This window comes from Magnolia sinica, chromosome 12 (genome assembly GCF_029962835.1).
Source record: "Magnolia sinica isolate HGM2019 chromosome 12, MsV1, whole genome shotgun sequence".
Lineage (NCBI taxonomy): Eukaryota > Viridiplantae > Streptophyta > Magnoliopsida > Magnoliales > Magnoliaceae > Magnolia > Magnolia sinica.
This window is the reverse complement of record NC_080584.1, coordinates 10,490,776-10,504,450: the sequence shown is the minus strand read 5'-3', so window position 1 is coordinate 10,504,450 and position 13,675 is coordinate 10,490,776. Positions and strand designations below refer to the sequence as shown.

General features: G+C 37.4%; 1 protein-coding gene and 1 long non-coding RNA gene across 4 annotated transcripts in view; one reads left to right on the top strand and one right to left on the bottom strand.

Annotated features, from left to right (window-relative positions):
- LOC131220903 (probable LRR receptor-like serine/threonine-protein kinase At1g56140) overlaps positions 1–13,675 on the bottom strand; it is a 36,085-nt gene that overhangs the window by 10,677 nt on the left and 11,733 nt on the right. For all 3 annotated transcript variants that reach the window (XM_058215817.1, XM_058215818.1, XM_058215819.1), the window contains 5 exons: positions 7,177–7,242; positions 6,584–6,646; positions 5,648–5,692; positions 5,412–5,476; positions 3,499–3,875 (listed from right to left, as the gene is read on the bottom strand). In XM_058215817.1, coding sequence (XP_058071800.1) covers positions 3,499–3,875; positions 5,412–5,476; positions 5,648–5,692; positions 6,584–6,646; positions 7,177–7,242 — 616 coding nt within the window. The remainder of the gene's footprint in view (positions 1–3,498; positions 3,876–5,411; positions 5,477–5,647; positions 5,693–6,583; positions 6,647–7,176; positions 7,243–13,675) is intronic.
- LOC131220907 (uncharacterized) lies at positions 8,272–10,942 on the top strand. Its single transcript, XR_009158881.1, has 2 exons — positions 8,272–10,485; positions 10,722–10,942. It is a non-coding gene; the product is annotated as an uncharacterized LOC131220907 (long non-coding RNA).

Here is a 13,675-nt window from a genome sequence, read left to right as displayed (position 1 = left end):
CAACTAGACGATCATCCCACTTAACATGCATCTCATGACACCCTTGCATCCATGCTCATGCTGCATATACATAATATGGTTTGGTTGTGCTATCTTATATTATGTTATGGATGAACCATGCTAGATTCGCTCACTGGCCTGGCCAGCTAATGTCATGGATTAACAACCGTACAGAGACGGACGATGCAGGACGACCTAGTCAGGTGCCGGAAAATGAGGCCAGGTTGGTGGATGAAACTCAAGACCAATGGCCATATTTAGCGGAAGATGAATTTGTTACATTAGACGGCTAAAATTATTCTGAGATTTATTTTTAGGACTTTTAGTTTCCATTTATTCTAACTATTGTTGTTTGATTAAATTTGAAAATATTCATAGTTACAATCTTGTTAGACGATGATTAATTATTTTAGTTGAATAAAGCCCCAAATGGATGGGCTTAGATAGATTTTGAGAATTTATCTTACTAGTGTGAATGTTATGGATGAAGTATTGTTAGATGGAGTGGAACAGTTAAGTCTATGAATGTCGATGTGATGATAATCTAGAATATGTATAATTGTTCCTCTTAACAATCGTATGATGGACGGATTTATGCACACTTGGTGCATGAGTTATGGACCGTAACTCGGCTCTGAGGGTGCAAACTCTGTATCTGAAGTATAGGACGTGACATTAGGTCCCTAAGATCATATAGATACCACCAGATCTTGTGAGCCTACCCATCTAGCCCTTTCAAAACCAAGTTACATCTAAACTAGTTTGCATCCATATCACCTGTGATGCAAAAAATCAAACATAAGCATCACTCCTTGCATTGTGAGATCAAATGTCCCATCTTGTTGCAGCCAAAGCACGATACGGTGTGAGTATCACGAGTACCAAATGAAGCCACCAAATACATATTAGAGGAACCATGAGACTGAGGAATTGAGGAAAAAATCTTAATTAAGTCGTTGTTCTTGGGCCAACAAATCATTAATCACGGCATTCATGGATGGAAGAGGGTTACGGTTCAATAGAGTAGTCCGGCAATGTTTGTACTTTGGGCACAGTTTCATCATAAACTACTGAACATGTGTCTACTCCTGCAAATCCTAATAAATATGAAAATCATTAGGAAACACTGGATCAATCATGCCCATCTCACTCCAGATGGCCACAATATCATTGTAGAATGCTTGAATACTTTTATCGCCTTGGGAAAGAAGTACCAAATCCTACTCTAAATGATAGAAATAAGCTTCATTGCTCTGCTGGTTTATCACCCGTAAATGATCTCACATAGCCTTAGCCGTGCAATGTGTAATCAACCCAATAATAATAGATTTCTCAACTGAATCTAAAATTCTAGTCGTTATTCGACCATTCTTCATCTCCTAACCAGCCAGTTTCTCAATATCTACCAATTTTGGGGTCTGAATAGACCCATCTATTAGCCTCGAAAGACCACGACCCTTCAGAAACGCCTGGAAATTAACAGACCAAAACCTGGTACCATCAAAGGTACAATGGAGAGCATCATTATGAATTTTTTTCACCATAATCAGAAAAAAAACACACACACACACACACACACACACACACACACACACTAAGATGCAAGATCACAATACAAAATTACCAACCAACAAATCACAGAATAGACAATAGCTCCAAGGATCCACCAGAAATTTTTTAACGCAAGTACAACCAGATTCGCATAGCCGAACAAAAGATTTTTTTTTTCCATACTCGATTTGTATAAACATATGGCACCCAAGAAGACCAGAAGGGAACTATGAAATCCAAAAATGACTTACCAATATATAAGGATCAAACTGTTAAAAACACCAAATTTGATCTATGAAGATCGTCCACTCTAATACCATGATAGGTTTTGAAGAAAACTAAGAGAAATCACCACACATAACAAAACTCCTGATTAGTGAGGTTTTCTTTAATGCAAAACCCTCAAAGAAAGCAAAAATATATATCAACCCTAGGAAGAAAACAATTAACAAGAATACCCCTATATAGACATAGCCACCCAACATGAGCCAACGGATAAAAGAGGAAAAAACATTACAAGCAATAATATAAACATAATATAAATAGGTAAGGGGACAGACCCCTCCACCATAACCATCCAGCTGTACTCCCCAATCACGTGTGGCACGTGTCACATGGGCAATCATATAAGTCTAACATGAGAATTGTTTAGGAAAAAGGTCAATTATTTTATTTTGTTCTTTATAAGATATTAAATGATAGATATTCTCCTCAACGTTAAACCGTGGAGTTTTTTCCTATAATTTCTTACTTCGAGACACCAAATTGATCTATTACTTATCTGGAATGTTATGGATGGTTGTGATTATGTTGACCTATATGTATTATGGTAATGATGGTTAGAAATCAAAATATCTTTTTTCATCGGTCTAAATAATTAAATCCCACCTTTTCCAACATAATTCTACACTTAAGAAAGGCAAAAAAGAACATAAATCATTAAAGAATTCTTGCATGTGTTTTTTAAGGTAAATGTTTTGAATGACAAAAAATAAAGGAAAGAAAAGAATCCTTTGACACTCATGATTTGGTATTACATGGTGAAAATTGATGAGAAATGGATGATAGATGAGCTTTAAAAAAACTCTGATTATTTATGTATATTTTTTATTTTCTAAGAAAATAAGAAAAGAAATCTGATAATTTATGATACGATTTGCGGTTCCATATGGTTCAACCCCTATTATGATTTGCAACATGATAATGATCTTGACAACATTGCTCGTGATATAAATGCAGCTAGGAAAAAAAAAACCATTTATGGATTCTTTGACTGTCCATTTTTAAACTACATTCTAAGTTTTCAACTCAATAAATTACTACTAATGATGATGAAATGACATCAATCAATCAATACTTTTGATCAACATGTTGACTTTTTCTTACAAATCAGAGAAATGAGAAGGCTATTAGGGAGAGTAGGCTACTCCAATATTACTCTCTCCACATTTGCACTAGATCCAATCCATTAATCAGGTGTCACATTAGCATATCATAAGGATCCATGGTCCTTCACTCAAGAGTGGCCTTAGAAGGTCTCAACCAAAAGTTTAGTATGCATGGCTAAAGTGATAATACTTGTAAAATGGGCACCGATGCTCAAGCACAGTACTAAAACATAATGTCATCTTCAAAATTCAGAGGTGTGGTCGATCAATGATTTCTGAAAACTTTGCAAATAATATCTGACTCATAGGGCAAGAAAGAAATAAGCTAGGGCGTGTTTGGATGCACTTGTCAAATTATATTGCAATTGTTTGTTAAGTTAATAAAATAGAAATAACCAAATTGAGAAAATGCAACTACAATTTGGGCTACTTCTTAACTATGTATACTAGTAAACATCATTAGCTTTTTTTCATTAATTCTTGATTAGTCCAAGCATTCCCAATTCAATGTGCATGCAAACGCAAATTTAGGAAATTGATCCTACTATAAAGTACAAACCTGGGCATAAATATTGAATACACGCCTTCCAACACTCCTCCAAGTATTTGTATCTTCGATAGCTATCTCAGCAAATTGCAGAGTTATGGTGTACTGGCCATTTTCAAGCCCGAGTCCATAGTATCTTAGCGATCCTGGCGATATCCTTGCTGTTTGGAAGAGCTCCGAGTCCAAAGTATTCAGAAACTGAGAAGACGAGCTTGAGATGTATGAGGCATTTCTGTTCTCGGCAAACAACCCAGTGTTGCTGACAGCCCACCTGGTCTCATCGGTCACATAATACGTTGCTGCACTGAGAGCTTCGTTATCATTCTCATACACCGTTCCATCGGAAGAGGTCATCCCTCTGCCGCCGCACTTGATTGCAAATTGAGAGTCTGTAAACCAATAGAATGGTAACATTGATCAAAGCCTACAGTTAGATGAGTATGGTTATATGGGTGTTGAATCAGACACTGCTACAGAATGTCTGATTCAGACAACCTAACCTAAAAGAATTTAATACAAGGCTTTTCAGCAGGCTATAAACTTTTTTAGAAATTTAATTTAAATTTTGTTATAGAGGTTTGTTGATTCCACATGCATGTATAGGGTGGCCCATCTACATGAACATGTGCCCATGTGGCACACAGGTATGGGATCCAAGCCGCCCATCAGATGCATCTTACCATGTAAATATCCAGACCTAAAACCCAGGCTGGTCCACTGATCAAGTGAGCCACAGCTCTAGAAGCAAATCACGGGAAATGAGCTTTTCTACCCGACCATTTGTTTCTTTATCTGCAGCTCACCCAATTTGTGGATCAGCCTGGTTTACAGGCAGGGACATCTAAACGGTGGGAGATAACTGATGGATGGCATAGATCTTGCACTCATGGACCACATAAAAATTGGCACATGTGGTGGAGTGTATGTTGGCTGCCATATTCTAGTAAAGTGGAAATAGCCAAATTTATAGTGTCCTCCCATAACATTCATATTTTAGGGTCCCAGCTTGAAATTTCAATTCAGTTGCTTTCAGGTTGGACCGGAAAGAAATGTAATTGCGATTGGCTGTTGCTTCCTCATTATCGATACCAGTGTTTTAAATATCAACAATATCAGCCGATATATCTTGTATCCTACATGTGCGGTACGAAACGCACAGGTAGTGCCTATACATCCCACCTGTTCGATCCAGTGAGCATTTTCAATTTTCGATTCATGTTTTTGTTGTAACTCACGTTAAACCACTGTCAAATGGTTACATATTTATGATTCTTCATGTTTTTCAAGAAAAATCATGGATTTGGAACTTCGATTTCGAGATTTGGGGGAGATGCTTTAAGTTGCAGAAAATTTATAAAAATCAAAATTTCTCAATTTCTCACAAATCAGTTGCATCTTTATATCCAAACACAAAATTAAACATGCATGTATGTAACCTAATCTAGTGATTCTTCTTTTGCTTTTGAATGTATTGCTCGTGTTTCCGTACATGTCTTCTTACATTTATAAATTATATGAATAGACTTTGAACAGACGTGTATCAGTTCAGTTGGAAAACACATATATTATGATGCCATACAAAGGAAACCCCTATTATGTGTACTTTTTTTGTGATGTTTTGATTTCTAAGTGTGTATTGATATCTTTTTCAACAATCCTTGAAGTTTCATTGAAAAATTCAACAATTTCCCAATGTTCCCATGTTTCCCAACAACGGCGATACATTACATGATACAACCGATATATCTCATGCAATAACCGATATTTATCCGTATCCCAAGGGTGCGATACATTACACGATAAAGATATTTAAAACATTGATCGATACTAGTATAAAATTGCTAATTTTTTGCAATTTGATTTATGCATGCATCCAAACACAGCCAAATGAAAGGGAGGAAGAAAAAGAACAAGAGATGGCTTACAGATTGGAGAATCCCGATTGCACGGAAAGTTCCGCTGAAGACAATTCAATCCCGAAGGCAAAGCACTGAATACCAGAGATTGAAACAATCAAATGTAACTACGAGATTATGACAATATCTTATGCAACCAAGATGCACAACCAATTCAGGAAATATGGTATCCTTAGTAACGACAGTTACTCAAACATTCTTTTATTTTGTTGAAAGAGTAGAGTAGCATCGCCTATGAATAATACCTGTTATTAGAACTATCAATGACGAAGTTGTTGGCGACCAAGTTCCTGAAACAGGACACAATTCAAAAGGAGCTCACTGTCAGTTTTGTTACGTACATCGTTGCGAGTACATTGAAGTGAATAGGTGACGTGCAGATGCATGAGAGATCCATGCCACTCATTAGGTGGGGACGACTGCAGGGCATGCCCCGGCCTAGAAATCTAGCGTGGACCACAGATGGACGCTGGACACGGCATTTGTTATCTTTCTCCAGCCGACTTTTTTGCTCATACATGTGCAGCCTGTAGGATGCATGGAACAGCCTGATTATTTCCAAGGGCATGTTCAAGGTGGGACCCACCTGATGAATGGCCCTGATGTTTTGATCTTTCACACATGTGCTATGTTCACACGTTGGGAATCACTTCGAACTTCTCTAGATTGAATATGGGTACCCGAAGTGATACTGCAATTTCCACGTGCTAGATTACGGAGCACAGAGATTAAACTAGTCATAGTTGTGGGGTGTTTGAAATGGGTCGTAACTGGTCCGAATATAAAATCCAAAACCATATTTATATATCATGCAGAAGAAATAAAGAAGGATGTTGTCCTATCTTGGGTTTGGATGCTCTGTTGAATCAAATTGCAGTAATTACAAGTTCAATGTAGTGGAAATGACTAAATTGCAGCTACCTTCCTCGATAGAAATAATGAGGTAGTGCACTTCAAATTGCAACTGAGTTACTTTCAAGTTGGACTTAAGAGGAACTTACCTGCAAATTGTGGGCTACTTGCTCTTAATGCTAAGGTTACTACAGGTTGGTCATAACTCATAACTACTTTCTTAAACTAAGTATCGCATTTCAATTCAAGCCTTGATGGCATAATGAACTGTTTTGTAGGTAGAGAAATGAAAATTCAAGTAGCAAGCTTTATGCTTCTTTTGGACATACAGTTGTAAGCCTTGTGTGATCCAAGAGGGAAAGCTTCCTGATAATTGATTGTATGACAAATCTCTGCCAAAAAAAAAACATATAAACAAATAAATTCATCAAACAAGATCAACACCAACCAAAAACACTAGAAAATTAAGGTACCAAATGGTGTTTGTGTTAAAGAATAACAAAAAAATTCAATGGACTTTTGCAGAAGAGAACAATGAAAAATACAAATAAAAAATTCAACTGCAGATAATTTCTAAGTCCGTGTTTGGTTTAACTGTCAATTTGAATTGGAATAATTAGTCCAGTAGAAAGGAAATGACCAGATTGTAGTCGTCTTAGTAAGCATATTAGGAAGTCACCCTCAAATTGCAAATTCATTCCTTTCTGTCCAACTTTAAAGGAAACTGCAAGTCTGCAATTTGGAGTCCATCAATGTGACTACTACTGGCAGTAGTTGTGGTTTGATCATTTTCACTTTATGGAGCTAATTATTTAAATTCAATTCAACAATGCATCCAAATGCGGCCAAGTGAGGAAAATGCAATTTAAACTATGAATTCAATAAAAATAAAAAATAAAAATAAAAAGGCCGAATAACGTACATGTTGACAAGTGATGGGCTTTTATTGGAAGGAAGGCTACCAGACAAGCTATTGTTTCCAAGAAACCTGCAGATTGAGATGGATCAAAAGAAACACAAAATGCATACACCAAATAACGCTTAAAGAGGTTGGATCCAATACAAAGGTTTCTAAATTAAGCTTAACCAATCAACCTTTCGGCCCCACCATGATGTTTTAATGACATCCAATCCTTCCATCATTTTTCTCCTTGGTGCCCAAAAATCCGGCCGATCCAAGACTCAGGTGGTCATGGGCCACAACATGGAATGGTTAGGATGGTGACAACCACCATTAAAAACCTTCCAAATTGTATGTGGGGTCCACTATGTTCTTTATATTCCACCTAATCCACTAAAAAATGCATCCACCCAGGAGGGAATGGACCCATAAAACTCAGGCCATTACAAAACTCAGGTGAGCCACAATATGTGATTTTTGAGGTTTTAGGCACGATTTTACATCTTGCTATTGGAGTTGTGCCCTAGAAAACTAATGTGAACCTAAGACATTGAGCATGTGGATGTGATGAGGATGATCTTACCCATAGATCATGATGACTAAGGGTCCTTGGAGGATAGAATGCTTTGCTTTAATTAATATGTGGATAGGGCTTGAGTGAGGAGTGATTCCTCTAGTTGTCCTTGGGAACTTGAGATTGGACACAACAATAGTTAACTAAGGAGAGTTGTGGTTCATGAATCCTACCATGACCATCACATGTTCTAGGATAGACCTATGGTCATCACTTGATGAGATGTATGGTTATATTGTATGGGGAGACTAAATTGGGATAGGATGGACAATCTCCACTCTCCACCATTGGGGGTCATCTGTATGCCTACGCCCTTACCCCACATGAGGATAGAGTCTTCCATAGATACAAAATCTTATCAGACCTTCAGGTACTTGCATTGATGGATTGAGATCAAATCACTAGTCTAGGGGCCCATTAACCTGGACTATGATAAGATTTGATGTTACATAGAAAGATAATTAATCCTTAGATGAGGGGGTCACAATCCTAATTGAAGGCTCTCGCTCTCCTTGCGAGGTTATCATGTATCTATTAAAAGTGGGTGTGGCTATGTACATCCATTAAGGTCTATTGATTCTTTCACAGGCCAACGAGAGATCCACTGTTTATCTAATGATGTATTATTGGAAAGATCCACTAGATTAGGGAGTCATCAAGTGGTTTTTCCCCATTGGGCCCAGTACTTGAAAGGTTTTAAATGACTTTACAAAGGCTTTTAACCATTGATTTTTTTTCAATTGAAAGTATATTTGTATTTCTTTGTGTGGGTGCATATATAGTATGCTTACTCCACTGGTGTACCATCCTTTTATATCAATATATGTTAGAGGGGTGTTCTAAAGAATATCACTATACAAAAACCCTAACCTCTTTCCTCTCTTTTTCTTCCAATCATCTCGTTCTTCTACAAACTTCATCTACTTGGTATCAGATCTATCCCTATTTGATCGAGAGTTTGATTGGAGCTATCGGCGACTACTGACGTCAGGGTCCGTACGGCTGGCATCAGCAACTGTACTATCCGTACAGACTTGTGGTCCAAGAAGGTTATGGGTTGATAGATATTGATTTTAGAAGATTTATGGTGATTTTTGTGTATTTTCTAAAATTGTTTAAGGCGTGCTTCGAGCCCCACAAGATATGTTCCGAAAATGACCCCATTTTGAGATTTTGTCATTTCTCCCAATCGAAGGGATTTTCCTAAGGAATCTCTCTATACGGTTGGTTGGATTCACTGTTATTAACCATTCATACATGAGTTTTACTCAATCATCAGAGTTTTAGCAAGTTTGTGGGGTCTTTCATGTGCGGTTCCACTTTTTTGGGCCATTTTTGAAGGAAAATTATGGGGGTTTCATTGTTTTGTGGGATTCTATGTGCCTAGCATACATCAACCTGGTTTTGCTCTTTATTGAGATTCAGGTCTGTTATATGAGGGTTTCGGATTTATAAGTGTTCGGGTCATCGACTACACACAGGGAGTAGTTGGGTGTATATGATGTCCTGTTGTGGATTGCTTGATTGATTTCCATTTATACATATGGTCATTATCAGTCTTCTCTATTACTCTAATATAGATGATAAGCTCCCTTTTGGAGCTATTATGGGGCCCTCCGAGTCTCACACCATGTTGACCACCACAGTCAAATTGAATAAGAATTATTATCTACGAAGGGCCCAATCAGTCAAGCTATTTCTAGGTGGAAGAGAAAAACTTTCGTATATCTTGGATGACCCTCCTGACTCTACAGATCAATATTTCAAAACCTAAAACAGAGAAAATTACTAGGTCATGGCTTGGCTTCTAAACAGCATGTGGGCTACAATTAACAACTATGTTATGTTTGATTGACATCAACTAAAAAGATATGGGATACTATCCAGGACATGCATTCAAAAGATACCAATATATCCAAAGTGCATAAGCTGGTCTCAGACATATGTAAGCTTCAATAGGATGCTAGAAGCTTCAAGGAGTCTTTCACTATTTTACGTGGTATGTGGAATAAGCTAGATATGTACCATCCTTTTCCTTCTCATGGTACTCAAGACCATGAGCTCATTTGGCAACAACGTGAAGAGATTCAAATTACGCAATTCCTTTCCAGAATGAATCTAGAATACTAAAGTGTACATCGTCATATCTTGGCTATGGAGCCCCTTCCTTCACTTCCAGTGGTCTATGCTCTTGTTCAAAGAGTTGATTTCCTGTCTCCTACTATTCCTGTGGTCACTGACAGATCCACCTATATGACTATAGACCATCCTTCTCCTAGTTCTAGTTCTAGGGCTTCTAGTTAGAGCTCTCTGAGCAGTAGTCATTCTCCTAATTATGGTGGTTGAGGCAGGGGTCGAGCTCGTGATAGATGTGGTCGTGGTATCCGCACCTTTGGTGGATGTGGCTGTGGGCATGATGGTCCTCCTCGTTTTTGCACCCATTGTGGTGGTACTAATCATATAATTGATCGATGTTGGGATATTGTTGGCTGACCTAGGTGCTTGTATGACTAGTACAATGTCTTTCGATTCTGAGAAGACTTATTCGGTGCCTTTAGCATTATCTTACAGTATGTCTACTTTAAGCGACTCTGTCACTATATCCAGAGAAGCGTACGATGCTTTGATGCAGTGTCATAATCGATACGTGAGTTCTACTTCCAACTCTAGCTTGACCCAGTCAGGTATTGCCCTCCATGTGTCCTCTTTGTCTCCCTCCTGGGTTATTGACTCTGGGGCTACATCTCACATGACCAGTAAGCTCGACCTTTTTTATTCTTATCAAACTTCTAATCAGCTTAGCTTTGTTAAAGTTGCATATAGTAATCAATCTTGCATCTTTAGAACAGAGTCAATTACCCTTTATCCCTCCATGCAGTTATCTTTTGTTCTACATGTTCCTTCATTTCCATTGAACCTATTGTCTGTTAGTTCTCTTACTAAGTCGTTAAATTGCTCCGTAACATTCTTCCCTTCTCATTGTGTCTTTAAGGAGCTGCAGATGAAGCAGGTGATTGGTGGGGGCTATAAATGTGTTGGGGTTTACTTTCTCAATGATACTGACCTATGGGCCTTTTTCTCTTTAGATAAAGACTCTATATCCAGATGGCATTGTCATTTAGGACATCCATCTTTATCCAAGATAAAACTTATCTTTCATTTTATTAATGTTTTTAAACTATTATGTTGTGATACTCATGTATTTTCTAAACATCATAAAATTGTGTCCCCTCCCCCCCTTAAAAAAAAAATAAAAATAAAAATAAAAATTGGACGGAAGACTCTATGGGCCTTTTGTCATAATCTCTCTTTATGTAATAGATCTTATCCAAATGGAAGAGCATCCCTCAGAGAGAGAGAGAGAGAGAGAGAGAGAGAGAGAGTCCTGAACATCCCCCCCTTAGGCGTGAGAGAGGGAGGGAGGGAGAGTTCACTTTTCTTCTTCTCTCCTCGTCGTGTCTTCTCCTCTTCTTCTCCTTCTCTTCTACATGTGCATGTGGGGTCCAAGTATGGACACGTGGTGCGTCGTCTCAGCCCTACCCTATGTTGGCGTGGGCTATCACTCTCCATCCATTTAGGATAGATCTGGGAGAGACCTCATACATTGGAGGATCAACATCAACAAACAAGAAATTTCTACATCGTAATCACAACACTCCACACCAACGAATGATATAGATCGTTCATCGTAGGTTAAGAGGTTAATAATTTGACATTATAGAGGTTTAAAGATCCTATGGTCAATTAAAATTGGATTTTCGAAACTATGTTCAAGTTTTATTGTGTTTTCATTAAAAATATAACAATTGCCATCCACATCATTTTGGGCCTCCTCTTGGACCTTTTTACAGCCGACAACTTACTCTAACTATCTCTTTCTAAGTAGTGCATCTCGTTGCACATAACCAAACCATCTAAGTCTCCTTTCCCTCATTTTATTACCTATTGGTTCTGCTACTAAGTTCCATCATATGCATTGATTACTAATTCTATCATTCTCCACTCATAAAACTCAACATCACTATTTCAGCTAAACTCATCCTATGAACATGTTGTTCCTTAATTGGCCTCCCACAAAGCATGGTTGGTCTTATAGCTATCCTATAAAAATTCCCTTTGAGTGGTTCATGACGATCATGTATACTCCAGATGCACACTTCTTCTACTCAACTTGAATTTTATGGGCAACATCCTTCTCAATCTCTCCACTACCACAAATTATTGACCCAGTATATCGAAAGTGGGCATTTTGGGAAACTTCTTGGTCAATAACCTTAACTAATTCCTACTTTTCACTCCTATTGGTCTTATAGCTATCCTATAAAAATTCCCTTTTGAGTGGTTCATGACGATCACGTATACTCCAAATGCACGCTTCTTCTACTCAACTTGAATTTTATGGGCAACATCCTTCTCAATCTCTCCACCACCACAAATTATTGACCTAACATATCGAAAGTGGTCATTTTGGGAAACTTCTTGGTCAACAACCTTAACTAATTCCTACTTTTCACTCCTATTGTTACTAAAGTTGTATTTCATATACTTTATTTTAGTCTGGCTAATTTTAAATCATTTACATTCTAAAGCATCCCTCCATAAATCTAGCTATGTTTATGCCCCTCTTTGCTTTGTCTATCAAAAATATGTCATCTGTAAAATATAGATCATGTGATCACTTCTTCCAAATGCCTCGTTAACTCGTCCATAACCAATATGAAAAGATACGGGCATAATGCCAACCCTTTGTGCAAGCTTACAATAATTGAAAATTCAGTTGTCTCTCCACCAATGGTCCTCACATTTGTTACTGCTCCTTATACGTATCTTTAATCATGTCAATATATCCTCTTGAAACTCCTTTCTTTCCCAACACCCACTAAATTAACTCTCTAAAACCCTATCGTATACGTTTTCTCTAAATCAATAAAAATCATGTGTAGATCCTTCCTCCTCACCCTATAATTCTTCATCAATTGTCTAAGTACAAAAATAATTTCAGTGGTAGACCTCCCAGGCATGAAACCAAACTAATTTTCTAATGCATTTCTCTCTTGCCTTAGTATTTGCTCAATCACTCTCTCCCATTGTTTCATAGTATGCCTCATGAGTTTAATTCCATGATAGTAAGTGTAGTTCTTTGTCTCCTTAATTCTTATAAATAGGTAGTATTGTACCTTTTCTCCATTTATTTGGCATTATCTTTGTTCTAACAATCTTGTTGAATAACTTTGTTAGCCAAAATAACCTAGTATCTCCCATACACTTCCAAACCTCTATTGATATACCATATAGTCCAAGGGTCTTTCTTGTTTTCATCTTTCTCAAAGCTTCTTCACTTCAAATATTCTAATCCTATGGATGTATCTATGGTCTCCGACATCATTTTATTTTATGGTTCTCTTCTATCCATGTGCTCTCAGAATTATCGTCATTTAACAAGTCCTGAAAATAGCCTCTCCACCTTTCATTGATCTCATTGTCCATTACTATCATTCTCTAGTTATCACTCTTAATGGATCTAACAATATCTATGTCCCTACCTTTCATCTATCTCATTTTTGCAAGTTTGAGGACATCATTTTCACCATCTCTTGTCCCCAGTCTATTGTGAAGATCATCATATGCCTTAAACTTGGCCTCACTACTTTTTTGGCAATCTTTTTGTCATTTCTACATTGTTCAGAATTCTCATTGTTTCTATTCTCTTTTCGTGCTTTAAAACATATGTTTCTCTTAAATAGATTTTTGTACATTGCCATTTTACCATCAAGTTTCCTTACATGATTGGCTTTTCCCTCTAGATACTCCTAAAACATTCTTTTGCCACTTCCCTAATGCACTCAACCATCTCATTCCATATAACATTTACTTCTTCCTCATCACCACTTTCTTTCTTCCATCAATTTATTTATAAAGAACATTGTCTTCTATCCTCTTAAACTC